Source organism: Microcaecilia unicolor, chromosome 2, assembly GCF_901765095.1.
Source record: "Microcaecilia unicolor chromosome 2, aMicUni1.1, whole genome shotgun sequence".
Lineage (NCBI taxonomy): Eukaryota > Metazoa > Chordata > Amphibia > Gymnophiona > Siphonopidae > Microcaecilia > Microcaecilia unicolor.
Genome location: NC_044032.1, coordinates 12,325,327 through 12,351,101, shown reverse-complemented (window position 1 = coordinate 12,351,101; position 25,775 = coordinate 12,325,327). Strand labels below are relative to the sequence as shown.

Here is a 25,775-nt window from a genome sequence, read left to right as displayed (position 1 = left end):
GGATTATTTATGAGGCTCTAGTTACCATTTTCAAGGCATTTAAGAAGGATTGTCTGCCTGTTTCCACGATTCCATATACATCGTCTTGCACGCTTCATTGCAGAAATGATTTTCACCTGGTACTTCCAGGACCCAAAGAAGCACCACTGGAAACTACAAGGCATAATGACTATCTTTTTTAGTTCCTGCGACCTGGAATAACATGTCCGTAGCATCTCCTCACTGACGGAGTTTAAAATAGCCATTAAAGCCTGGTTCTTCCGTCAAGCCTTTGGTAATTGAGTGATTGGTTTTCTCTCTCAAAAGTAGTATCTTTCGTAAGATATCTAAGTTTTCATATTGCTTAAAACTTTGTTATGATTGACTCTGTCCCTTTGTGTGGATGAACTTCTGTCCTTTATATTTTTTCTACTTCTTTTCCATTTCTATATTAATAGATTGTTCACCGCTCAGCTCTGCTTGTCGGTAAGTGTTAAATAAACTGTAAACTGTGTCCTACAGGAAGCTCATGGACAGGGATGTGGTTTTGGTTGTTTCCAGATATCAATCTGGGCAGAACTGACCAATTCCTGTGTTTGAGAATCCCTTGGCAGGACCACTTCTCACTGGTTCACTGTTTACCCCACAGACACAGGCTCCTTAGGTATTTGGAAGTCAAGGAAATAATTGATCTCCAGGAAGTCAAAGTGGGTCAGAGGGGCAGAGCAGGACCTGTGAACTGATAGCAGCAGTGAAAGCAGGTGCAGAGGGGGAAAAGAACTGTCCAGGACATGCCAAGTTACCCAGTTCCAGGCCGGAGATTTTTTGGCCAGTCCTGGGGTTTTTTTTTTTTGTTATATTTGTACCCTGTGCTTTCCCACTCATGGCAGGCTCAATGCGGCTTACCTGGGGCAATGGAGGGTTAAGTGACTTGCCCAGAGTCAGAAGGAGCTGCCTGTGCCTGAGGTGGGAATCGAACTCAGTTCCTCAGGACCAAAGTCCACCACCCTAACCACTAGGCCACTCCTCCCAAAGCACTATGGGATTTGTGGTGCCTGATCCTGCCCACTGAAATCAGTGCTGCTTTTCCATAATGCACGATGGGGTGGTCAGAAATCCAGGACTGGCCAAAAATCTCCAGCCTGGAAGTGTGTAACTTGGCATCTCTGATTGCCCCTGGCAGAGGTGCAGACAGGAAAGGACAAAAGTACTTGAAACTGGTGACAAAGTCACTACCCCACTAGAGTGGCAGGATAAGAGAGATGCCCATCCTCATGCCAGGAGGGGGGCACAGCAGATTGCACGAGGAGGCTGGTGATTTGTCACTGAGAAGAGTTTTAGGGCTCTTGTAAAAGGAAACACAGCAGATTGCCGGGGGAGGCTGGTTAAAGTCACTGAGGGGAGTTTTAGGGCTTCTGAGGAGGGGGCACAGTGGATTGCAGGGGGAGAATGGTGATAGACACTGAGGGGAGCTTTAGGACTCATGAGGAGAGGACACAGCAGATTGCAGGGGGAGAATGGTGATAGTCACTGAGGGGAGTTTTAGGACTCATGAGGAGGGGGACACAACAAATTTCAGGGGGAGAATGGTGATAGTCACTGAGGGGAGTTTTAGGACTCATGAGGAGGGGACACAACAGATTGCAGGGGGAGAATGGTGATAGTCTTCCACAACCTCGGAGTCATCTTCGACTCCTCCCTCTCCTTCTCTGCCCATATCCAGCAGACAGCCAAGACCTGTCGCTTCTTTCTCTATAACATCAGCAAAATTCGCCCTTTCCTCTCTGAGCACACCATCCGAACTCTCATCCACTCTCTCATTACTTCTCACCTTGACTACTGCAACCTACTCCTCACTGGCCTCCCACTTAACCATCTATCCCCCCTTCAATCCGTTCAGAACTCTGCTGTGCGTCTTATCTTCCGCCAAGACCGTTATGCTCATATCACCCCTCTCCTCAAATCTCTTCACTGGCTTCCGATCAGGTACCACGTACAATTCAAGCTTCTCCTACTAACCTACAAATGCACTCAATCTGCAGCCCCTCACTACCTCTCTACCCTCATCTCCCCTTAGGCTCCTACCCGTAACCTCCTCTCAGTACCCTTCTCCACCACCGGCAACTCCAGGCTCCGCCCTTTCTGCCTCGCTTCACCCTATGCCTGGAATAAACTCCCTGAGCCCATACGCCAAGCCCCCTCCCTATCCATCTTCAAATCCTTGCTCAAAGCCCACCTCTTCAATGTCGCTTTCGGCACCTCTACCCAAGAAATCTAGACTGTCCCAATTTTTGATTGACTGCACTTTTTGTCCTTTTGTCCGTTAGATTGTAAGCTCTTTTGAGCAGGGACTGTCCTTCCTTGTTATTTGTACAGTGCTGCGTAACCCTGGTAGCGCTCTAGAAATGTTAAATAGTAGTAGTAGTAATAGTCACTGAGGGGAGTTTTAGGGCTCGTGAAGAGGGGACACAGTGGATTGCAGGGGGAGAATGGTGATAGTCACTGAGGGGAGTTCTAGGACTCCTTGCTCTTGATCATGTGTCTGTCTGTTGACAGATGGCAGGTGCTGCAGGGATGGTGGTTTTAGGGTCTTGTGACTAGTACTGGCTTTGCTCACTGCCTTCACTCTTCCAAACATCTCTCCCTCTGCTTTCAGCTCAGGCTGTGGCAGCTTCTCATCTCTTCCAGATCATGTGTAATAATTAAGCTTGTGGTTAATGTTTTTTCAAATTCTCCTCCCACCCCGTCTCTCCCTGCCTTTTCCAGTAATCTGGTTTAGTCTCTTTGCAGCTCACCTCCAGGCAAGTTTGATGGGTTTTGTGAGAGGAATTCAGGACAGGGTGGGGAGGGGGTTCAGCTAAATAGCAGCTGACAGAAAATCCTGGCCCTGAAAGCTGTGGAGGAAGGGAGAGAAATGGTGAATGAGGTGGATGACAGTGAGGGGAGGTGAGAGAGCTGGCAGGAGGTGCCAATCAGGGGAGGTGAGAGAGCAGGTGGGGGGAGGTGCCAGTGAGGGGGAGAGAGAGCTGGAGGAAACGAGAGTGAAGGGGAGGTGAGAGAGCTGGGGAAGACCTCCTCAACAGTGATACAGTCAGATGCAGGGGTGCAAAAAAGCTGTTCCTACACAAAGCCAGAAGGGGTGAGAATGAGGGGAGGGGAGGGAGCATGGAGAAAGGAGAGTAAGGGGAGGCCAGTAAGGGTAAGTGAGAGAGTAGGGGGAGTTGAGAATGAGGGGAGACCAGTGAGGGAATAAGAGAGCTGGGGGAGGTGCAGTGAGGGGGAGATGAGAGAGCTGGGGAAGGCAAGGAGGAGGGGGAAGGCCCCCTCAACATCAGATACAACTAGAGGCAGGAGAGCATAGAGGCTGTTCCCTACACAAAGCCAGAGGTAGTGACCAGTGGGTGAGGTGAAAGGGCTGGGGGAGGTGAGAGTGAGGGGAGGAAAGTGGGGGGGGGGAGATGAGAGAGCTTGGGGAGGTGAGAGAGGGGGAGATCAGTGTGGGGAGGTGAGAGAGATAGGTGGAGGTGCAGTAAGGAGGATATGAGAGAGCTGGGGGAAGTGAGCCAGCTGGGGGAGGTGAGAGTGAGGGGAGACGAGAGAGCTGGGCGAGGACAGTGAGGGCAAGAAAGAGTGAGGGGCAGGTCAGTGAGTGGAGGTGTGAGAATGAGGGGGAGGATGATGGGTGGAGGTGAGAGGGCTGTGAAGGCGAGAGTGAGGGGGAGGACAGAGAGGGAAGGTGAGAGAGCTGGAGATGACAGTAAGAGTAAAAGGTGGTGAGAGACCTTGGGGAGGGGAGGACAGGACAGTGATAGGAGGTGAGAGTGAGGGGAAGGCCAGTGAGGACAGGTGTGAGAATGAGGGGGAGGCTGGGGGGGGTAAGAGAAGGGGAGGCCAGTGAGGGGAGGGGAGAGAGCTGGGGAGGGGGAGGCCAGTGAGGAGAAATGAGAATGATGGGGAAACCATTGAGGGGAGTTGAGAGTGAGGGGGAGGTAAGAGAGCTATGGAGGACAGTGAGGGGAAGGATAGTGAGGGAAGGTGAGAGAACTGGGGGAGGTAAGAGTGAGGGTGGTGAGAGAGCTGTGGAGGACAGTGAGGGGAAGGATAGTGAGGGAAGGTGAGAGAACTGGGGGAGGTAAGAGTGAGGGTGGTGAGAGAGCTGTGGAGGACAGTGAGGGGAAGGATAGTGAGGGAAGGTGAGAGAACTGGGGGAGGGAAGAGTGAGGGTGGTGAGAGAGCTGAGGGAGATGCGAATGAGGGGGAGGACAGTGAGGGGAGGTGAGAGTGAGAGGGAGTTAAAAGAGCTGGGGAGGACAATGAGAGTAAAAGGTGGTGAGAAACCTGGGGGAGAGGAGGACAGTGATATGAGGTGAGAGTGAGGGGAAGGCCAGTGAGGGGAGGTGAGAGAGTGAGGGGGAGTCCTTACCTCTCTTCCCTCATCTCCCCTTACGTTCAGACCCGTAACCTCTGCTCTCAAGACAAATCCCTCCTCTCAGTACCCTTCTCCACCACCGCCAACTCCAGGCTCCGCCCTTTCTGCCTTGCCTCACCCTATGCTTGGAATAAACTCCCTGAGCCCATACGTCAAGCCCCCTCCCTGCCCATCTTCAAAGCCTTGCTCAAAGCCCACCTCTTCAATGTCGCCTTCGGCACCTAACCATCATACCTCTATTCAGTAAAATCTAGACTGCCCCAACTTGACATTTCGCCCATTAGATTGTAAGCTCCTTTGAGCAGGGACTGTCCTTTTTTGTTAATTTGTACAGCGCTGCGTAACCCTAGTAGCACTCTAGAAATGTTAAGTAGTAGTAGTAGAATGTAAGATGCTGGTCCTAGGTTTGTCGTGTCCTGTGACAGAACCTGGTACCCAGATACCGTTACAGAATAAGCTCCTACCGTACAGCATCAGACTGCCAAAATGGAGGCTCCCACCTAAAGAACAGCCTCAACAGCTAGGAGGGGAGGGTGAGAGAGGCAGGAGAGGGAGAGAGAGCAGGACAGTGACCACCAGGACTATGGAGTGAGACAGACGGTGACACAGACGGTGACAGTGACCAGCAGGTTGGGGAGGGGAAGAGGGAGGTGATATGTAATGAGGAAAGTGAATCGAAAAAGGACCCCAAAAAACAGGTGGATCCTAGGAGCCAACGTTTCAAAATAATTGGTGAAAGAACTGGGGAGATGAGGGGGAGGGGAGGTGATAAGAAATGGAAACAACCTCTCCCTGGACACAGTCAAGGAGTTTGTTCAATAGTGGGAGGGCAGGGGAGGGGGGGGCTGAAGCAGCCACAGAGCTGGAGTGAATGATGGGGAGGAGGGAGGGATGTGAGGAAAGGGAAAGAGGCAGAGTGTGAGTGAGGAGAGTCACTGTTTGCTACAGGTAATGATTAACAACCTCCTGGCAGCACCTGAGCCAACTAGGTGAAATATTAAACTATAGAGGAGAAGAAGAAGAGAATGTCAGGTCTGAGCTCCGAGGTGGGGATGATCCCCTCAGTCTGTTAGGTGAGACGAGTGTGTCAGCTCTCTGCGCTGAGGCGGGGATGATTCCCTCACCTCAGATGAGTGTGACAGGTCTCTGCCCTGAGATGGGGGTGATCCCCTCGGTCTGTTACCTTAGGTTAATGTGTCAGGTCTCTGCCCTGAGCTGGCTGGGGATGATTCCCTCAGTCTGTTAGCTGACATGAGTTTGTCAGGTCTGAGCCTTGAGCAGAGGACGGCCCATGAATGATGTGTTAATATCCTGCCACCTGATTCTGTTGGGACAGGGACAGTATTAGATCATTACGGCCCAGTTATTTAAAGGATTTATGTTCCTAACTGTGAGAGTTAATGCTTATAAATTAGCCTGCTTGAAAATGTACTAGGGCTCAGTGTGTAATTTTACACTCAAATTTCACTGAACTCTTAAATTTATGAGCAGAAAAAGTGGTGGAAACGGGCGGATTTAGAGCAGGGACAAAAAGTTAGGAGCTGAGCAGCGATTTTTAGCACTAGACTCATAGATCAGACTCATAAATCTAAGCAACGTTCATAAGTTCCTACATTAAGACAAATCTTCAGCTCCTAAATGTAGCTGAAAATAGGCCATAAATTTTGGAGCTCCAGCATTGTCTGAATATTGGGTAACAGGTGGGAAATTGTCATGACAAGCGATACATTTAGCAGTTAAAGTAAAGAGAAGGTAATTAGTAAAGACAGTAAACTGAAATGACACTGTACAGAGAGGTCAGTAATGAGGAGGTTACAGGACAGTGGATTAGCCACACACCAAATATCAAAATGTGAAAATAGCAGCGACATCGCTTACCTGAATAATTCCAGTGTCCGTGTCCTGGACCTTGAGAGAGATGCAAAAAGGGAGGAAAAAAAAAGGCTATGAGTGAATGAATTCTGCAAAAGTACACAAGGAGACTTTTACCCTTCACCAGCAGATATAGCCAAAGGCAGTGAGAAGCCAAGAAATAGATCCCCCTCCCCCCACCATTGCAACCAGACTGTCCCCCCACACAGCCAACTCCAGTCAGAAACCAAGAAATAGACCTCCCCCCTCACCAATGCAATCAGACACTGAAGGAAGCAATAGACCCCCCCTCCCCACACACAAACAAAGAGACAAAGGGGAGGAAAGGAACAGAGTCAGTCAGAAACCAACCTCCCCCCTCTCACCAATGCAACCAGACACTGAGACAAGCAATAGACTCCCCCACAAACAAAGAGACAGAGGGGAGAAAAGAAACTGCCCCCCCCCCCCACACATACAGAGACAGAAGGGACGAAAAACACTGTCCCCCCACACACAGGGACAGAGGGTAAAAAAAAACCTGTCCCCCCCCCCCCACATACACTCAGAGGAGAGGAAAGAGACTGCCCCCCCCCCCCTCACATACACACAGAGGAGAGGAAAGGAACTGTCTATACACCTTGCTACTTAAGACTATCCTTCTTTGAACTGAGATTTCGGGACAGATTATTCCATCAGTTGTCCACTGATATTGGGCTGTCATTGTAGATAATATGCTAAAATCTTCTGCCTAGTGTGTGGCGGTGGCCAAAAAACAAACAGGATGCTAGGAATTATTAGGAAAGGGATGATGAATAACCGAAAATACTGAAATGCCTTTGTATCATTCCATTGTGCGTCCGCACCTTGAGTATTGCATTCAGTTCTGGTTGCCGTATCTCAAACAAGATATAGCGGAATTAGAAAAGGTTCAAAGAAGAGCGACCAAAATGATAAAGGGGATGGAACTCCTTTCATATGAGGAAAGGCTAAAGAGGTTAGGGCTCTTCAGCTTGGAAAAGAGACAGACGAGGGGAGATATGATTGAGGTCTACAAAATCCTGAGTGGTGTAGAACGAGTAGAAGTGAATCGGTTTTTTTTTTACTCGTTCCAAAAGTACAAAGACTAGGGGACACTCAAGGAAGTTACATGGAAATACTTTAAAAACAAACAGGAGGAAATATTTTTTCAATCAACGAATAATAAAAGCTCTGGAACATTTGCCGGAGGATGTGGAAACAGCAGTTAGCATATCTGGGTTTAAAAAAGGTTTGGACAAGTTCCTGGAGGAAAAGTCCATAGTCTGTTATTGAGATAGACATGGGGGAAGCTGCTGCTTGCCCTGGGATTGGTAGAATGAAATGTTGCTACTAATTGGGTTTCTACACCAAAAACAAAAGAGAAACATAAGAAATAAAACTCCCACAGACAAAGGTCAAATGTCAAAAATGAGTAGAATATGAGCAGTAGAAGAGGCATCAGATAAATATATAACAAGAGCTACTGGATCTCTTACAGTGCACAACTGTTTCAAATCCAAGCTCTTTTTTCCTTTTCGTCAATCATTTGGCCTCTGCAGTGATTAAACAGCTTAAAGTTTATAACAACATAAGTACATAAGTAATGCCACACTGGGAAAACACCAAAGATCCGTCGAGCCCAGCATCCTGTCCACGACAGCGGCCAATCCAGGCCAAGGGCACCTGGCGAGCTTCCCAAACGTACAAACATTCTATACATGTTATTCCTGGAATTGTGGATTTTTCCCAAGTCCATTTAGTAGTTGTTTATGGACTTGTCTTTTAGGAAACCATCTAACCCCTTTTTAAACTCTGCCAAGCTAACCACCTTCACCACTTTCTCCGGCAATGAATTCCAGAGTTTAATTACACGTTGGGTGAAGAAACATTTTCTCCGATTTGTTTTAAATTTACTACACTGTAGTTTCATCGCATGCCCCCTAGTCCTAGTATTTTTGGAAAGCGTGAACAGATGCTTCACATCCACCTGTTCCACTCCACTCATTATTTTATATACCTCTATCATGTCTCCCCTCAGCCGTCTCTTCTCCAAGCTGAATAGCCTTGGCCTCCTTAATCTTTCTTCATAGGGAAGTCGTCCCATCTCCGCTATCATTTTAGTCGCCCTTCGCTGCACCTTTTCCAATTCTACTATATCTTTCTTGAGATGCGGCGACCAGAATTGAACACAATACTAAAGGTGCGGTCGCACCATGGAGCGATACAACGGCATTATAACATCCTCACACCTGTTTTCCATACCTTTCCTAATAATACCCAACATTCTATTCACATTCCTAGCCGCAGCAGCACACTGAGCAGAAGGTTTCAGTGTATTATCGATGACGACACCCAGATCCCTTTCTTGGTCCGTAACTCCTAACGTGGAACCTTGCATGACGTAGCTATAATTCGGATTCTTTTTTCCCACATGCATCACCTTGCACTTGCTCACATTAAACGTTATTTGCCATTTAGCCGCCCAGTCTCCCAGTCTCGTAAGGTCCTCTTGTAATTTTTCACAATCCTGTCGCGATTTAACAACTTTGAATAACTTTGTGTCATCAGCAAATTTAATTACCTCGCTAGTTACTCCCATCTCTAAATCATTTATAAATATATTAAAAAGCAGCGGTCCTAGCACACACCCCTGAGGAACCCCACTAACTACCCTTCTCCATTGTGAATACTGCCCATTTAAACCCACTCTCTGTTTCCTATCCTTCAACCAGTTTTTAATCCACAATAGGACATTTCCTCCTATCCCATGACCCTCCAATTTCCTCTGTAGCCTTTCATGAGGTACCTTGTCAAACGCCTTTTGAAAATCCAGATACACAATATCAACCGGTTCCCCTTTGTCCACATGTTTGTTTACTCCTTCAAAGAATTGAAGTAAATTGGTCAGGGCCTGACTGTCAGGCAAGATTTCCCCACACAAAAGCCGTGCTGACTCGGTCTCAGTAATCCATGTCCTCGGATGTGCTCTGTAATTTTGTTTTTAATAATAGCCTCTACCATTTTCCCCGGCACTGACGTCAGACTCACTGGTCTATAATTTCCCGGATCTCCCCTGGAGCCCTTTTTGAAAATCGGCGTTACATTGGCCACCCTCCAATCTTCCGGTACCACGCTCGATTTTAAGGATAAGTTACATATCACTAGCAGTAGGTCCGCAAGCTCATTTTTCAGTTCTATCAGTACTCTAGGATGAATACCATCCGGTCCAGGAGATTTGCTACTCTTCAGTTTGCTGAACTGCCCCATTACGTCCTCCAGGTTTACCGTGAAGTCAGTAAGTTTCTCCGACTCGTCCGCTTGAAATACCATTTCCGACACGGGTATCCCACCCAAATCTTCCTTGATGAAGACTGAAGCAAAGAATTCATTCAGTCTCTCCGCTACGTCTTTGTCTTCCTTGATCGCCCCTTTTACCCCTCGGTCATCCAGCGGCCCAACCGATTCTTTTGCCAGCTTCCTGCTTTTAATATACTGAAAAATTTTTTTACTATGTTTTTTTTTGCCTCTAATGCTTTTTTTCGTAATCCCTCTTCGCCTTCTTTATCTGCACCTTGCATTTGCTATCTGCACATCTAATACTTCTATTGCTTTGCACACGAATAATAAAACCACCAACAAGATAAATAACCCAACTATAGAAAAGTGACCACTTGGCTTCAACCACTTCCATGGTTCCAGCGCTGTAAAACAGTGGAGGAGTGGCCTAGTGGTTAGGGTGGTGGACTTTGGTCCTGGGGAACTGAGGAACTGAGTTTGATTCCCACTTCAGGCACAGGCAGCTCCTTGTGACTCTGGGCAAGTCACTTAACCCTCCATTGCCCCATGTAAGCCGCATTGAGCCTGCCATGAGTGGGAAAGCGCAGGGTACAAATGTAACAAAAATAAAATAGATACTATTGGAGATTCTACATGGAATGTTGATACTATTGGAGATTCTACATGGAATGTTGCTATTCCACTAGCAACATTCCATGTAGAAGCCTGCGCGGCCACATTGGTGATCTGCAAAGGCCGACTTCTACATGGAATGTTGCTAGTGGAATAGCAACATTCCATGTAGAATCTCCAATAGTAGCAACAGTGGAGGAGTGGCCTAGTGGTTAGGGTGGTGGACTTTGGTCCTGAGGAACTGAGTTGGATTCCCACTTCAGGCACAGGCAGCTCCTTGTGACTCTGGGCAAGTCACTTAACCCTCCATTGCCCCATGTAAGCTGCATTGAGCCTGCCATGAGTGGGAAAGCACGGGGTACAAATGTAACAAAAAAAAACAAAACAAAAGAGCTTCCGACGCCCACTCCATATCCCAGGTGTTTCGGTCTACAAGACCTTCTTCAGGGGATCAAAACATGGTCACAATTAAAGCACAGCTAACATCTCAACAGGCACCTAACATGGCCAGTTATCTTGTTGGTGATTTTATTATTGTCCAAACCTTTTTTTAAACGAAGATACGCTAATTGCTGTTACTACATCCTCTGGCAAAGAGTTCCAGAGCTTAGCTATTTGTTGAATGAAAATATATTTCCTCCTATTTGTTTTAAAAATATTTCCATGTAACTTCCTCGAGGGTTTCCTAGTCTTTGTACTTTTGAAAGTAGTAACAAAATGGATTTACTTCTACTCGTTCTACACCACTCAGGAGTTTGGAGACCTCAATCATATCTCCCCTCATCTGTCTCTTTTCCAAGCTGAAGAGCCCTAACCTCTTTAGCCTTTCCTCATAGGAGTTCCATCCTCTTATCATTTTGGTCTCTCGCATTGAACCTTTTCTAATTTCGCTGTATCTTTTTTGAGAGATGGTGACCAGAACTGAACGCAATACTCAAGGTGAAGTCGTACCATAGAGCGATACAGAAGCATTATAGTATTTTCAGTATTTATTTGCATCCATTTTCTAATAATTCCTAGTATCCTGTTTGCTTTTTTGGCTGCTGCTGGACACTGAGCAGAAGATTTCAGCATATTATCTACAACGACACCTAGATCTGGAGAAACCTTTGTAAAGTACATGGCAGAATTCTTGATGTGATATTGTTTCTCGGAGAACGAGGGTTACCATTAAGAGGAAAAAGTCATCTCATAGGAGATCCACAGAACAGTAATTTGAAGTTGATATTTATTTATGTATTTAATACATTTATACCCCACATTTTCCCACTAGTTGTAGGCTCAATGTAGCTTACATAGAACTGTGGGAAGACTACAGTACAGAAAAGGACAATTAAAGAATGTAAGAGTAAGGTAATAGACAAATAGGTATCATTTAAACAAGTAAGGTAGCAAAAGATAATAGAAAGGTACATGTTAATAAGGTCGATGAATCTTGCTGAGAACCAGGAATGGGTGGGTTAGGTTGAGTCAGGAAAGTAAGCCTTCTTGAACAGGATGGTCTTCAATAATTTTCTAAAATTTAGATAGTTCTGGGTTGATTTTATGAATTTGGATAAAGCATTCCATAGTTGTGTGCCTATGTAGGGGTAGTTGGTAGGCGTAGGCATAGGTATCTCATTATGACCCAGTTCTTAATGTACACCTGACATTTAAGCTACGTCAGAGCACAAATATCTAACAGCTAGACTCTACAACTCAATTTAGACGTTTTAGAGATGGCGCTTGTCCAGTAGCAACAACGTACTAGAAAGGTAGGAAGTTCATCTTTCCACAGCTAAGTCTGGGTAAGCCATAAGCCTCATTATGTTAAATCGCTAGAGGAGTGCTTTTTGAGTTTGTTTTGGATTTAAAGATAAAGGTTACTAACAAGCACAGTTATTTAGGTGCAAAGCTGCTACATATAAACATCCTGACATCGACACTGTTTAAATTCATTTACCGCCTTTTTTTAAGGATAGGAAGATTCCGATACGCCTAGGCTGGTGTTGCAGGTTGTTTGTCTTTTATTAGAATATTTTATTTAACATGGTGGAATTCTGTATGCAATATAGCTAAATATGAATATGCTGCAGCTGAAAAACTCAACGCAACTATTAAATATAATAAAATATGGACTCGTTTATATGACCAAATTCATAATAATAACTACGCAAAGCAATGATACACTGTAATCATCTGTGACCATTATGCTATGTTATGTCAATAATCATTATCCAGTTTTGTTCTTGAACATGTATACGATGCTTCCTTCTCGTTATGTTGTTATACAGCCTAATTGTGTTTTTAGTTAGCCTTGTTATCTCTTTATAAAATAAATAAAAATATTGAAACTAAAAAAAAAAAGAATATATTTTTTTAAACCCCACAGCACGTCAACCAGTGCCTTTACCCTAAACTTTTGAGACTGTCATCTTTTTTAAAACTCAGTCTGTTGGCTGGTGTAACAATCAGCGTTAGAGTTCTAGACATTGGAGTTTTGACACTACCGCTTTGAGTTAATATATCTCAAGTTTTACATACATTGTCTGTTGATTGAGAGCACATTAACCAGATAGTCCATCAACTCTATAGATTAGGGGAGGTAAGTTAAACTTTTTTATGCAAAGATATTCTCATCTGGATTTTTCACTTATCTCCCTTAGTTTGCTCCCAGTCCATTTTTTCAGAAGATTGTTACATCTTCCAGAGATTATTTAAGCAACAACATACAGGTACTTTCCAGACTATTCAGTTCTTATCATTAGTTTCTGTATTCATAGGTTTGAGTTAGTAAAAAACACACAGGAATCTCCCACACAATTTAGTTTTCTATTACTGGTTCTTCATCCATAGGTTTCAGTTTGAGATATTGAGTTTTTTATCCATAGTTTCTTGTGCATTTTCAAGTTCATTTTTTTAGTAGATTTGTCTGCGTGTATTGATTGAAGGTTGTTTGCACATTCCCTTTGCCAATACAAACATGTTCTCTCTTATGTAAGATTATGCATGTACTAGTTTAATCAATTGTATTATATAAGTACTCTCTTATATGACAATACATATGCATTAATATTTTCATTATTAATATTTTCATTATCTGTATATTATTGTTTGCATTCTATTATATTTTATTTAATTTTTAATTTTTTAAATTCCTTCATATTATGTCTTTTTTATTATTTGCCTTTTACTAGATTTATATTTTAAGATTGTGTAAATATGCAATTATATTTTGGTCTTTTGCAATCAGTTCTAACACTATATGAGACATAAGTCAAGCAGTATTTTATATATTGTTATTTATGTCGTGCTTTGTCATTTTTACATTATGTACTGTTTTTAGGGACTCCTGAGGCAGGCCTGAGCGGCTGAAACACGACTTGTGTTGAGTCCACATTTTAAGAATTAGACTTATGCTGTGAACTTTGTAGAGTCCAGTAAAGTTTTTTGCCATCATCTTCTCTGTCTCCTTCGCTGTGACTTTTTCCAGTTCTTAATGAACACATTAACAAAGTGAAGGACTCGGAAATTTCACATCACAATTTGCAAGTTCACTACCTGTCTAACGATAGAATGAATTTATACAATGCTGCACTAAATTAATGCGCAGTAAATGCAGGGGGCGTGTCCTGAATTTACCACACAGGCCCCGTGTTACAGCTGGTGTCTGTTAGGGTGGGAGCAGTTGTGCTGTCAGACACCACACGCAGCGCATGAAACTAAGGGTCCCTTTTACAAAGGCGCATCGGACACTACACAGGTGCAGTGCACGCCTAAATGAGACTACCGCACCCCCTAGCGGTAATTTTACATTTTGTGCGTGCCCATAGTGCCTGGATTGTTTATTTCCTCACACACATGTCATTTACAGCGCTAATTGGTTGTTAGTGCATACTGACCAGTCACTGCATGTGTGGCGTGTGAGCCTTTACCGCTAGATCAATGGATGGCGTTAAGGGCTCAGGCTGCTTTTGGATGCGCACTGGTTTCAGTTTTACCACAGGCCTTTTTCCCGTCCCATTAAAAAAAGCCCTTTTTTATAGATGTGGTAAAAACTGGCCCAATACACATGCCTACACTCATAGGCGCCGACTCCGTGGGTGCTCGAGCACCCCCAATACTGCACCCACCGGAAGTTCGTTCCCTCCCTCCCTCCCTCCTCCCTTTGAGTTCCAGGCCCTCTCCCTCCAAATTTTAAAAGTCAACTATTTTACCTCATTGGGGTTTGGGCGGCAGCAGCGGTAAAAAGCATGCAGGCTCGGCACTTAGTTCAGTTTTCCCTTCTGTCTCTCTCAGCTATGGTCCCCGCCCTTGCGTAAACGGGAAATGAGGGCGGGACCAGAGCTGAGAGAGACAGAAGGGAAAACTGAACTATGCACCGAGCCTGCATGCTTTTTACCGCTGCTGCCGTCCTAACCCCAATGAAGTAAGATAGATGACTTTTAAAATTTGGAGGGAGGGGGCCTGGAACTCGAAGGGAGGGAGGGAGGGATGGGGGACCCTGGAACTGGGAGGGAGGGAGGGAGGGAGGGCAGGGGGAGAGAGAGGGAGGGGGACAGGGGGACAGGGGGGAGAGGGGGACAGGGGGGAGAGGGATGAGGGGGAGAGGGATGAGGGGGTCGGGGGAATGTGCCACCTGTAAAAAAAAAAAAATTCAGCACCCCCAATCATTTTGAAAAGTTGGCTCCTATGCTTACACTACCAAAGGCCACTTTTTAATGTGGCTTAGTAAAAGGACCCCTAAATATATAAAATAAAATATAATAAAGAGCTATCACAGTGGCACAACCACCTCCCCATCTGCATCCTTCCCCTCAGATCCATCCCCAACATCCCCCTCCTGTTTCTGACCCCTCCCCTGACATCAGCACCCAACATCAATCCCCTCCCAAGTACAAGTTGCAGACCTGATCCCCTTCCTAATATGAAGCCCAACCCAGACTGCCAAGTACTGCCCCTTCTTAGCCTTAGCCTTCACCCCCTCCCACCCGGGGTCTGGCAATCCTTTCCTGTAGCCAAAGGCAGCAGCAGTCCTCTAAAAACGCCTATGAAGTGGCAGCTGCCTCCTACTGGTTATTCACCATACAGAAAAAAAATGAATTACAATCAATAATCCAAAACATAATTTTCCAGTGCAACCCCCTTCCTCCTCCCCACCCCAGCTTGTTGCATCAGCTCTCCCTTACATAACAATAACCATAATAGGTCAGCTCAATGATCCATCTAGCCCAGTGTCCTCCTAACAGTGGGCAATCCAGGTCACAAGTACCTGGCAGAAACCCAATTAGTAGCAACATTCCAGAATCCCAGAGAGTAACAAGATTCCGGAATCCCAAATAGTACCAACATTCCACGTAGAACCCCCAAAGAACAGCAAGATTCCATTCGGAATCCCAAAGAGTTAGCAACGTTCCATGCTTTCAATCCCAGGGCAAGCAGTGGCTTCCCCATGTCTATCTCAACAACAGACTATGGACTTTTCCTCCAGGAACTTGTCCAAACTGCTTTTAAACCCAGATACACTATATTTTGATCAAGAAGTTTTTTTAAATAGCTGTACAAAGTTTTATACTGGGTCAACCGGACTATTGCAGTAGTATTGATGTAGGATGTTCAAAGTCCTTAATGAGAAAAATTCAAACAATCTAGAACACAGCAGCTCATCTCATTTACTCAGCTCATACGTATGAAAAAGCTTCTCCGTTGTTGTGTAGACTGCATTGGCTTCTGGTGAAGGCTCAACTTCATTTTAAATGATATGCTTTTCTGTTCAAAATACTGTATGGAAATGAAAGATTTGGTACGTCTATTGCCTAGATCTAAAGATATTTTTTCTAGATATCCGTTGCTTTTACAGTTTCCAGCTCCACGAGGTGTTTGTTATAAATTGATCTTTTCGGCCACTTTTCAGTAGTATTTGGCAGCCTGAGTTTGGAACTCTGTCCTGTCTGGCATTAGAGTTATCTCAGATCACGTGACTTTCAAGAAACAGTTGAAAATGTTTTTACTAGATTATGATTATGTATTGGGGATACAATTTTTTTAAGTTATTTATTTATTTTACATTATACAATGTAAGAGACGAAGCCTCCTACAAAGGATACAATAGAATTCAGAAACTAAAAGCAAAGGAAATTAAATATCCAACAGGAAGTAATAATAAAACCAACTTCGACCACAAGAAAAGAAAGGAAGGAAGAGAAGTTACATTAAGGAGATTGTCCCAGTCCTCTCTATCAGTCAACCCTCAGCAGTGAGCGTAGGGGTTCACATCACAATTTTCACTTCCTCTTTGGCTATCAAAAATTCTTTCAGGTGCTTGTTGGGATCAAAAAATTAAAGTTGGTTTGCCTCAAATACTACATACCATAAACAAGTGAGATAACTGTGAGTACATGAGACACAGCCAGAACTTTATAAAAGGTGTTTAATTGCAGGGCACAAGAAAGGTTTAGCTCCAGATGAAGATGTTACGAAACAGAAGCGCACTGTAGAGCAAACCAGAGAGAAAGCCTGGAAGATAAGTGCAAAACTGAGTGATATTAAAAAGGATGAATAAGAATAAAAAAGTAAATAAGTAAAAAACCATTAATCTAGACTAATGAGGATTCCCGCTGTTATAATAACGGTACAGCGGAGAGGTGTAGTTTATGAAGCAAATAATTAATAAACACACCGGAAATCTGAAGTCAAGATTATTATATTCATTAAAAAGACTGTGTTGAAAAGTCTAAAGTGCCACAGAGGTATTAATTGATAGTATCGATTCTAAGGAGTACTATTGTTGAAGTGTAATATACCATAAACAAGGAAATCTGAATGCAAAATCAGCCCCTAAGGCTAGAACTTCTGCCTCATCTGTGTCTCTCTAGCTAAATCAAGAAAAACTCTTATTTTTTTATCCCATAAACATTGTTTCAAGATATCTAAAGGAAAGTCTTAATATATTGTTTGGGGATACAGTTTTAATATCTTTATAGGTTTGTAAAACTCTTTTCTTGATGTAATCCACACTGAACTTAAAAGGCTGTTGTGAAATATCAGTATTGTATCAGTATACGCTAACCGCTGTTCCCACATCCTCTGAGTTCCAGAGCTTAACTATTCCTTCAGGGAAGACATATTTCCATGTAATTTCACTGAGTGTCCCCTAGTCAGTAACAACCCACTCCCCCCTTCTCCTAATCCTCTGCATCAGCAACAGCTCCCTCCCCAAAATAGGTAGTGTTAGCGTTTCTTGGTTTATTCACTGGCTTGGTGGGCGGTAGTAGAGTCACCACCAGTCGAGATTCCCTTCGCACAAGGAATTTCTACCCATGATTCCATGTTGCAATCTGGTTCCTGCAGTCACCACCAGTCGAGTTTCCCTTCGCACAAGGAATTTCTACCCATGATTCCATGTTGCAATCTGGTTCCTGCAGTCACCACCAGTCGAGTTTCCCTTCGCACAAGGAATTTCTACCCATGATTCCATGTTGCAATCTGGTTCCTGCAGTCACCACCAGTCGAGATTCCCTTCGCACAAGGAATTTCTACCCATGATTCCATGTTGCAATCTGTTTCCTGCAGAATGTTTATCTTATTTGACTCAGTTCTTTCTTTAACATATAGCAGCCCCCCTCCTCCAGTTTGATGCACGCTATCATTGCAGTATAACTTGCACATAAGTATTGCCATAATGGGACAGATCAGACATATAGTAACATTGTAGATGATGGCAGAAAAAGACGATCAAAGGTCTATCAAGCCCAGCGTCCTGCCTCCAACAGTAGCCAATCCAGGCCACAAACACCCGGCAAGATCCCAAAATAGTACAATACATTTTATGCTGGTTATTCTAGAAATAAGCAGTGGATTTTCCCCAAGTCCATTTTAATAATGGTCTATGGACTTTTCCTTTTGGAAGCCACGTAAACTTCAGTCACAATCAGGGCATAGACTGTAGAAGTCTGGGAAACAAAATGGGAGCTGGGCAGACTTCTACAGTCTATGCCCTGATTGTGACTGAATAGATAGGAATGGGCTGGAGTGTAAACTTTAAGGGGCTTTGACGTTACCTCCAGAACTTAGTACAAGAACAGTGCTGGGCAGACTTCTACGGTCTTGCCCTGAGAAAGGCAAGGACAAATCAAACTCAGGTATACATATAAAGTTATCACATACCATGTAAATGAGTTTATCTTGTTGGGCAGACTGGATGGACCATACAGGTCTTTATCTGCCGTCATTTTCTATGTTACTATGTTAAATAACGCTGAACATCAGGGGTTTTCAACCCAGTCCTCAGGGACCACCTGGCCATGAATATGCATGAGATAAATTTGACACTTCCTCCATTGTAAGCACATATGGAACGCACTACCAAAAGCTGTGAAAACTACATATGACCACCTAAACTTCCGGAAATCACTAAAAACCAACCTATTCAATAAGGCATACCCTACGGACCCAACCTAAATGCCTGAACCCTGCTAGACAAGTAAACCAAAGCTCATAACTGGATATATCATAACTCATCCTCGCTATAATTCCCAAATATGTCTATAACACATGAATCTCATTCTACCTCAATATCACATTGTATTTGTTCTTACCGGATCTGGCGAAAGCCTTACGGTACTATGTAAGCCACATTGAGCCTGCAGATAGGTGGGAAAATGTGGGGTACAAATGTAACACATAAATAATAAATATTTCTCATGAATATTCATTGCAGGTATCCTGAAACCCCGATTAGCTAGGACTGGATTGAAAAACACTGCTCTGCAGTACCATAAGATCATCAGTTCAAAATGTGTCTACAAAGAGTTCCAGAAAAAAAAGGGGACGGAGTGACTTGTATTGACTGGATGCGCTCATGCAATGCCGAAGAACCTCAGCCATTAGCAAGCTTGAGCATTACCACAGGATAGAGCATGAAAATGCACAATGCTTTCGCTGCATGTCCTCATGGAAGATTGAAAGAAAAAGCCTACTTGCCTCAGCCAGAAATGAGATCAAGGTTTGCCTATTACTACAAGCAATGTATAGTTCATGACAATCAAGATAAAGGTAACTTGAAACTTCAAAAGAACATTTTACAAAGGGTGGATTCAAACAGCTCAAAAATGATCCTTGTTTGTTCACATGTATTTCAAAAAAGAGAAAGACAATTCATTGGTGTTCAGGTTAATGATTTATTCAGTGTTTACATAGTGAAACATGCATTATAGGAAGATAACTTTAAAAATGCAAAGCGATTAAAATTAAAAGGGAGCAAACAGGCAGATAAAGCTCTAGGATTAGAAATTAAATGAATAGGAAATCAAACAATCATTTCCCAGGAACCTCTAATAAAAGATACACCTGGAAAGTTTGGTGTGACTGGTTCAAACCTAAATTAACTCCAATAGAGGCTGATCCAAGGCTAGAAACAATCAACAGTCACTAGAAGAGGACTGGAAGAAGTGTAGAGAAATATTGGGCAACTGTATGTATATTGTGGTTGGAAGGCTAAAGCGGCCCTTCTGCTTGGAGAAAAGATGGCTGAGGGGAAATATGATAGAGGTCTATAAAATAAAAGTGGAGTGGAACGGGTAGATGTAAGTCGCTTGTTTACTCTTTCTAATAATACTAGGACTAGGGGGCACGCAATGAAGTTAAGTAGTAAATTTAAGACAAATTGGAGAAAATATTTCTTCACTCGTGTAATTAAACTCTGGAATTCATAAGTACATAAGTGTTGCCATATTGGGACAGACCAAAGGTCCATCAAGCCCAGAGTACTGTTTCCAAAAGTGGCCAATCCAGGTCACAAATACCTGGCAAGATCCTAAAACAGTATAATACATTTTATGCTGCTTATCCTAGAAATAAGCCGTGGATTTTCCTCAAGTCCCACGGGAGGTGGTGGAGATGAAAACGGTAACAGAATTCAAACATGGGTGGGATAAACATAAAGGAATCCTGTGCAGAAGGAATGGATCCTCAAGAGCTTAGCCTAGAATGGGTGGCAGAGCTGGTGGTTGGGAGGCGGGGCTAGTGCTGGGAAGACTTATACGGTCTGTGCCGGGGCTGGTGGTTGGGAGGCGGGACTAGTGCTGGGCAGACTTATACGGTCTGTGCCGGGGCTGGTGGTTGGGCGGCGGGGATAGTGCTGGGCAGACTTATACGGTCTGTGCCAGAGCCAGTGGTGGGAGGCAGGGATAGTGCTGGGCAGACATATGGTCTGTGCCAGAGCTGGTGGTGGGAGGCGGAACTGGTAGTTGGGAGGCGGGGATAGTGCTGGGCAGACTTATAGGGTCTGTGCCAGAGCTGGTGGAGGGAGGCGGGGATAGGGCTGGCCAGACTTATACGGTCTATACACTGAGAGGACAGTATAAATAAATAAGTAGCACATATGAATTTATCTTCTTGGGCAGACTGGATGGACCATGCAGGTCTTTTTCTGCCATCATCTACTATGTTTACTATGTATTAATAATGGCTTATGGACTTTTCTTTTAGGAAGTTAGCCAAACCTGTTTTAAACCCTGCTAAGCTAACTGCTTTTACCACATTCTCTGGCAATGAATTCCAAAATTTAATTACATGTTGAATGAGGAAATATTTTCTCCAATTCATTTTAAATTTACTACTTTGTAGCTCCATCGCATGCCCCCTAGTCCTAGTCATTTTGGAAAATGTAAACAAACAATTCACTTCTAAATGTTCCACTCCACTCATTATTTTATAGACCTCTATCATATCTTCCGTCAGCCGTCTTTTCTTCAAGCTGAAGAGCCCTAGCCGCTTTAGCCTTTCCTCATAGGGAAGTCATCCCATCCCCTTTATCATTTTCGTCACCTTTCTCTGCACCTTTTCTAATTCCACTATATCTTTTCTGAGATGCAGTGACCAGAATTGCACGCTGTATTCGAGGTGCGGTTACACCATGGAGCGATACAAAGGCATTCTAAAGTCCTCATTTTTGTTTCCCATTCCTTTACTAATAAGACCTAATATTTTATTTGCTTTCTTAGCCGCTGCCGCGCACTGAACAAAAGGTTTCAATGTATTATCAACAATGATGGTGGCTATTTCCATATGGAAAGAGAGATTGAGCAATAGATGGGTCATTTTTTGGTCAGACAACAGGGCTGTGGTTGATGTCATCAATAGGCAAACAGTAATTGAAAGTGAATCGGAGAAAATTTGTCTTCACTCAACGTGTAATTAAACTCTGGAATTCATTGCCAGAGAATGTGGTAAAGGCGGTTAGCTTAGCAGAGTTTGAAAAATGTTTGGACGGCTTCCTAAAGGATAAGCAGCATAAAATGTTTTGTACTTTTTTGGGATCTTGCCAGGTATTTGTGACCTGGATTGGCCACTGTTGGGAACAGGATGCTGGGCTTGATGGACCTTTGGTCTGTCCCAGTACGGCAATACTTACGTACTTATGTATGATGTTTCTGGGTGCTAAACCTCATGTGGGAACTTCTATTACTGTGTTTATTTAACAACATTCATTTCCATGCAAAGCATGTTCCTGGTCCTAGCAACGCTATCATTGATGCTCTTTCTTATTCCAAGTGGAAACTGTTGTGGGAATTTGCTCCACAAGTTAAAATGGAGGGAGACAGTGTCCCAGAGGACCTGTGGTGATTCGGAACCCCAGAAGCATGGGGGTTGCTGTGACACTGCATTGCACCAGGAACCTGGAAAGCCTACATGAGAGGATTTGAAAGAGTCAGCTCCTTCCTGGCACAGTGGCCCCATCCCAGAGAATTTAATGGTGGAATACATTGTTTGGGCAAGTCTTGTGCCACGGTAGCTGCTCAATTAACTACAGTGTCATTTTTCATGAAGGTAGCAGACTTTTTCTCATAAAGAAACTCCTAGCGGGAGCGGGGAGCCAGGCTTGATGAAAGGTTCCCTATCACACATGGGATATTGCTGGATATTTGCCATTCCATGGCGGAGGTTGGCAATTCGAGATCAGCCTACTCGAGTCACTTTTTCTTTAGCCTTTTTTGGGGCTATGAGGATATGCAAATTGGTTGTTCCCTTCAGGAGGGAACTGTACTATACTGCGGGGTTGTTCTTGAGGGAACTACCCTCCAACTGACAATTCATAGATCTAAAATGGATCAGATGGGTAGGGAGCAAGTCTTACTGTTGACCCAGGTCGACTCTCTCCCTCCCTGTCCTGTTCTAAACACAAGGGCTTATATCGCGATGAGGCCTGTGGAAGGGGAACCTTTTCTGAAACACCAGGATGGTTCCCCGCTCACCTTATTCCATTTTGCTAATGTAACCTGGTTATTTTCTGTTGAAGGGGTTGCCTTTGGGGCGAAAACCATGTGGATTGTCATACACTCTTCTGTCAAATGGGCCATCCACTGATCCGAGGCAAAACCTTATGGTGCCCACCTTGATCTGGCTCCTAAGGGCATCAGAGTGCACTGGATGAGAGTTGGGGGAATGAGATGGACTCACCTTATCCCATTCCTCCAGCACAGATTGGCTGAGGTCAATACATCTTGGTGGTAACGACTTGGGAGCCCAGTCTTGCATTGAATTGGTGCAAATGGCTAGGCTTGACTTGCCTGTCATCTCACAGTTTTTTTCTCCCGTACCCTGATGATTTGGTCCAATATAATACCCAGATTATGTCATAAACAGTTGAGGCTATAGGGACGAGGAAAAAAGAAGGTTAATAGACAGATTGCCACTAGGGTCCTACAAGCTGGGTGGCCTGCAGGTACTGCATACGTAGGCTGAGGAGCTTTGCGAGGGGTTTTCCGGGAAGGACAGCATCCATCTTTTTGACATTGGGAATGATCTGCAAAGCATACTCAAGGATGGATTCTTGGCCACAACTGACTGCAGCTGATGGGTAGATGGCCCGGGGTACGTGATAGTACCCCAGGCTGGTGGCGGGTATACCCAAGCCTGATTTGAGCTAAGGTTTGCAGCTCAGATAGTTGTGTCTCAAGTTGAACCCACTTGCTGGTGGGGGGGGGGGGGGGAGTTCTGGAGTTGTGCTATGTGAAATGTCAGTCTTGCTAATGGTGGCGGACAGGGACTTGCATGTTGAAGCCGAGAATCTTTGGGTTTTGGCTCAGTTGCCTAACTTCATAAATTAGTTGCTTTGACTAAGGCTGCGGCCACGTTGCTGCCATTTCAATTGCATGAGTCCTGTTTTTATTTATACAAGTTATAAAGGTTGTTGGCCAGGATCGAGGAGTCACGATAGCCTATGTTACCACTGTTAACAACACTGAATTTAATTAAGGGGAGCTCCTAAGCCATTCTGCACAAGCAGTTAGGACTGAGATGAGGAGAACTGCATGTGACCCTGCCAGCTCTAGTAGTAGGAGCAAGGCTTTTTTGAGGGGGTACTGAGTGCCGGCACCTTTTCCATTGTCTGCTAAAATTGACCCATGGTCCCCAAGTTTTAATGAAAGAGCTCAGGCTCTACACACCAATTCTGCCTTGTCATAGATTCTGTGACTGGTTGCAGGGGGCCTGGTTATTGTGGGGTGGGTCCCTCAGTGACCCTGTAGGGTGGCCTGGCATTTGCTAGAAAAAAATGTACTGGGTAGGAGATAGAGGTTTTGCTGACATATAGGAATGAATGAAGGGCAGGCTCTGTAAGTACGGTTGATACCGTTTGAAATTCTTTTTGCTATATGTTATGCTTTGGCACTGTTGAAGCTGAAGTGACTTTAAAGACATTAAGTAAAGATTATTGGTTCAGAGTAAATATATTGGAGTCAGCTGAGTTATTTTTGTACAGAGTATACAAGAAGTCTGAACTGCTGATTCAGCCTCCCGGAATAATCTGGACCTGGCCTCGGTCCCGACATCAATAAATTTTGTTATGAGCCTGCTCCCTGGGCATGCCTTAGGCAGCCACCTAGGTAAAGGCTCAAACGCCGGGGTTACATCTGTCTACAGTGCTGTGATATACAGGAATCCTTCACAGACAGACAGAGATTTAATCCAGGACATTCACCGCATAGCTCTGAAAGGAGACGTACTAGTGATAGGTGATTTGCATGTTTGTGGATTATTTCGTACTTGCTATACTGCTTTATGAAGGGGCATCAAAGTGGTTTACGATATTGAATAAAATTTAAAAAATAAAAACAATTTAACATCAAAACCAAAAGAAACAACAATGGAACTGTAACAATCAGACAGAAAAGGATCTGACGGAAGAAATTAATAAGTAACAAAAGCATAGATATCATCCATGGTCTATTGCAAGTGAGGGATATGCTAAAAGATCATCCCGAACATACCTCAACCTCCACTTCCCTAATTGCAAGGGCATGAAATACAAGACGCTACACGTGTCAACCTTTTGTCACGTGAGCACGCAGCTTTGGAATACACTGCCGCGCAACTTAAGAACGATTAACGAACAAGCTTCCTTCCGCAAATTATTGAAGACCCATCTGTTTGAAACAATTTACGGAAAGAGCCAAAACACATAGAGTCCACACTCACTGTTCATCAATGCATCATACATCCACTTCTGATCTCTCAACCCCCGTAATTCCACATCACTCATATATTTACTCACAGAAATATATACACCATATGTCTTTGTGTCTTAATACTGCCCTTTATGCTTCCCATTGTCTCCTTCCAATGTATCAATGTTGATGTCCCATTGTTATATTCCTAACGATACTTCGATGGTCTCGCATAACTTGTACAATGTAACCCATAACCAAATTGTAACAAATCTATTTCCATTATTCATATCTTATTGTAAGCCACACTGAGCCCACAAAGAGGTGGGAAAATGTGGGATACAAATGCAATAAAATAAAAATAAATAAATAGTTCACATCTGCATAAGCCATACCAAAGAAACAGGTTGTAGGGGTGGCTTTAAATTTCAATTGGCAGGAAGTTCACAGGTTAAAGAATTCCAAAGGTAGAGGGGCCAAAAGAAAAAAGCTGCATGATGTACAGATCAAGATGTACCTGTGATAAAGGTGAGAGGGAGGGGAGTTGATTTTGAGAAGAGCGTAGATAGCGAGATGACCTATAAGGAACTAACAGAGATGACGAGCCTTTAAATATGCCAGAAGAATTTTGAACTTCTTACGATAACTTACCGGTGGCCAATGATAATGTAAAAAGGGAGAAATGTCATCTGACAGCCTAACAGCCCTATTCTGAGCAGATTGCAAGTGTTTCATCGAGTACTGAGACAGTCCAACTAACTTGGCATTGCAGTAGTCTGGAAACGATGTACCAGTAGCATGAATCAGAGTCCTTTGATCTTGTTCGATGAGAAATGGTTGCAGTGATCAAAACTGATGCAATACCAAAAAAAAAAAACAACTAGGAAAATTTAAGAATCAAATTGCAATTGATAGCCAAATTGGACTCCTGGGTACTTTAAAAGAGTCAACTAACTGAATAGGAGAGCCTATCAGAGAGGGAGCAAGTGATGGTATCAGAGACCTATCAATAAACCAAATTGTTACAGTCTTAGGTGGGTTTAGCATTCTGTATGGAGGATGTATCAGGAGTAAGTGGATCAGTGCAGTGGAGAAAGAGTATCATCTGCATAGTAGAAGGGCACCAATGCCCAGTGTTTGAACGAAAGTAGCCAAAGGTC

The 25,775-nt window shown here is 44.0% G+C and overlaps 1 protein-coding gene across 1 annotated transcript in view; it reads right to left on the bottom strand.

Moving 5' to 3' along the window:
- Positions 1 to 25,775, bottom strand: part of CA9 (carbonic anhydrase 9) — a 230,676-nt gene that overhangs the window by 101,824 nt on the left and 103,077 nt on the right. The window contains exon 2 of the mRNA XM_030192759.1: positions 6,287 to 6,316. Within this exon, the coding sequence (XP_030048619.1) occupies positions 6,287 to 6,316 (30 nt within the window). The remainder of the gene's footprint in view (positions 1 to 6,286; positions 6,317 to 25,775) is intronic.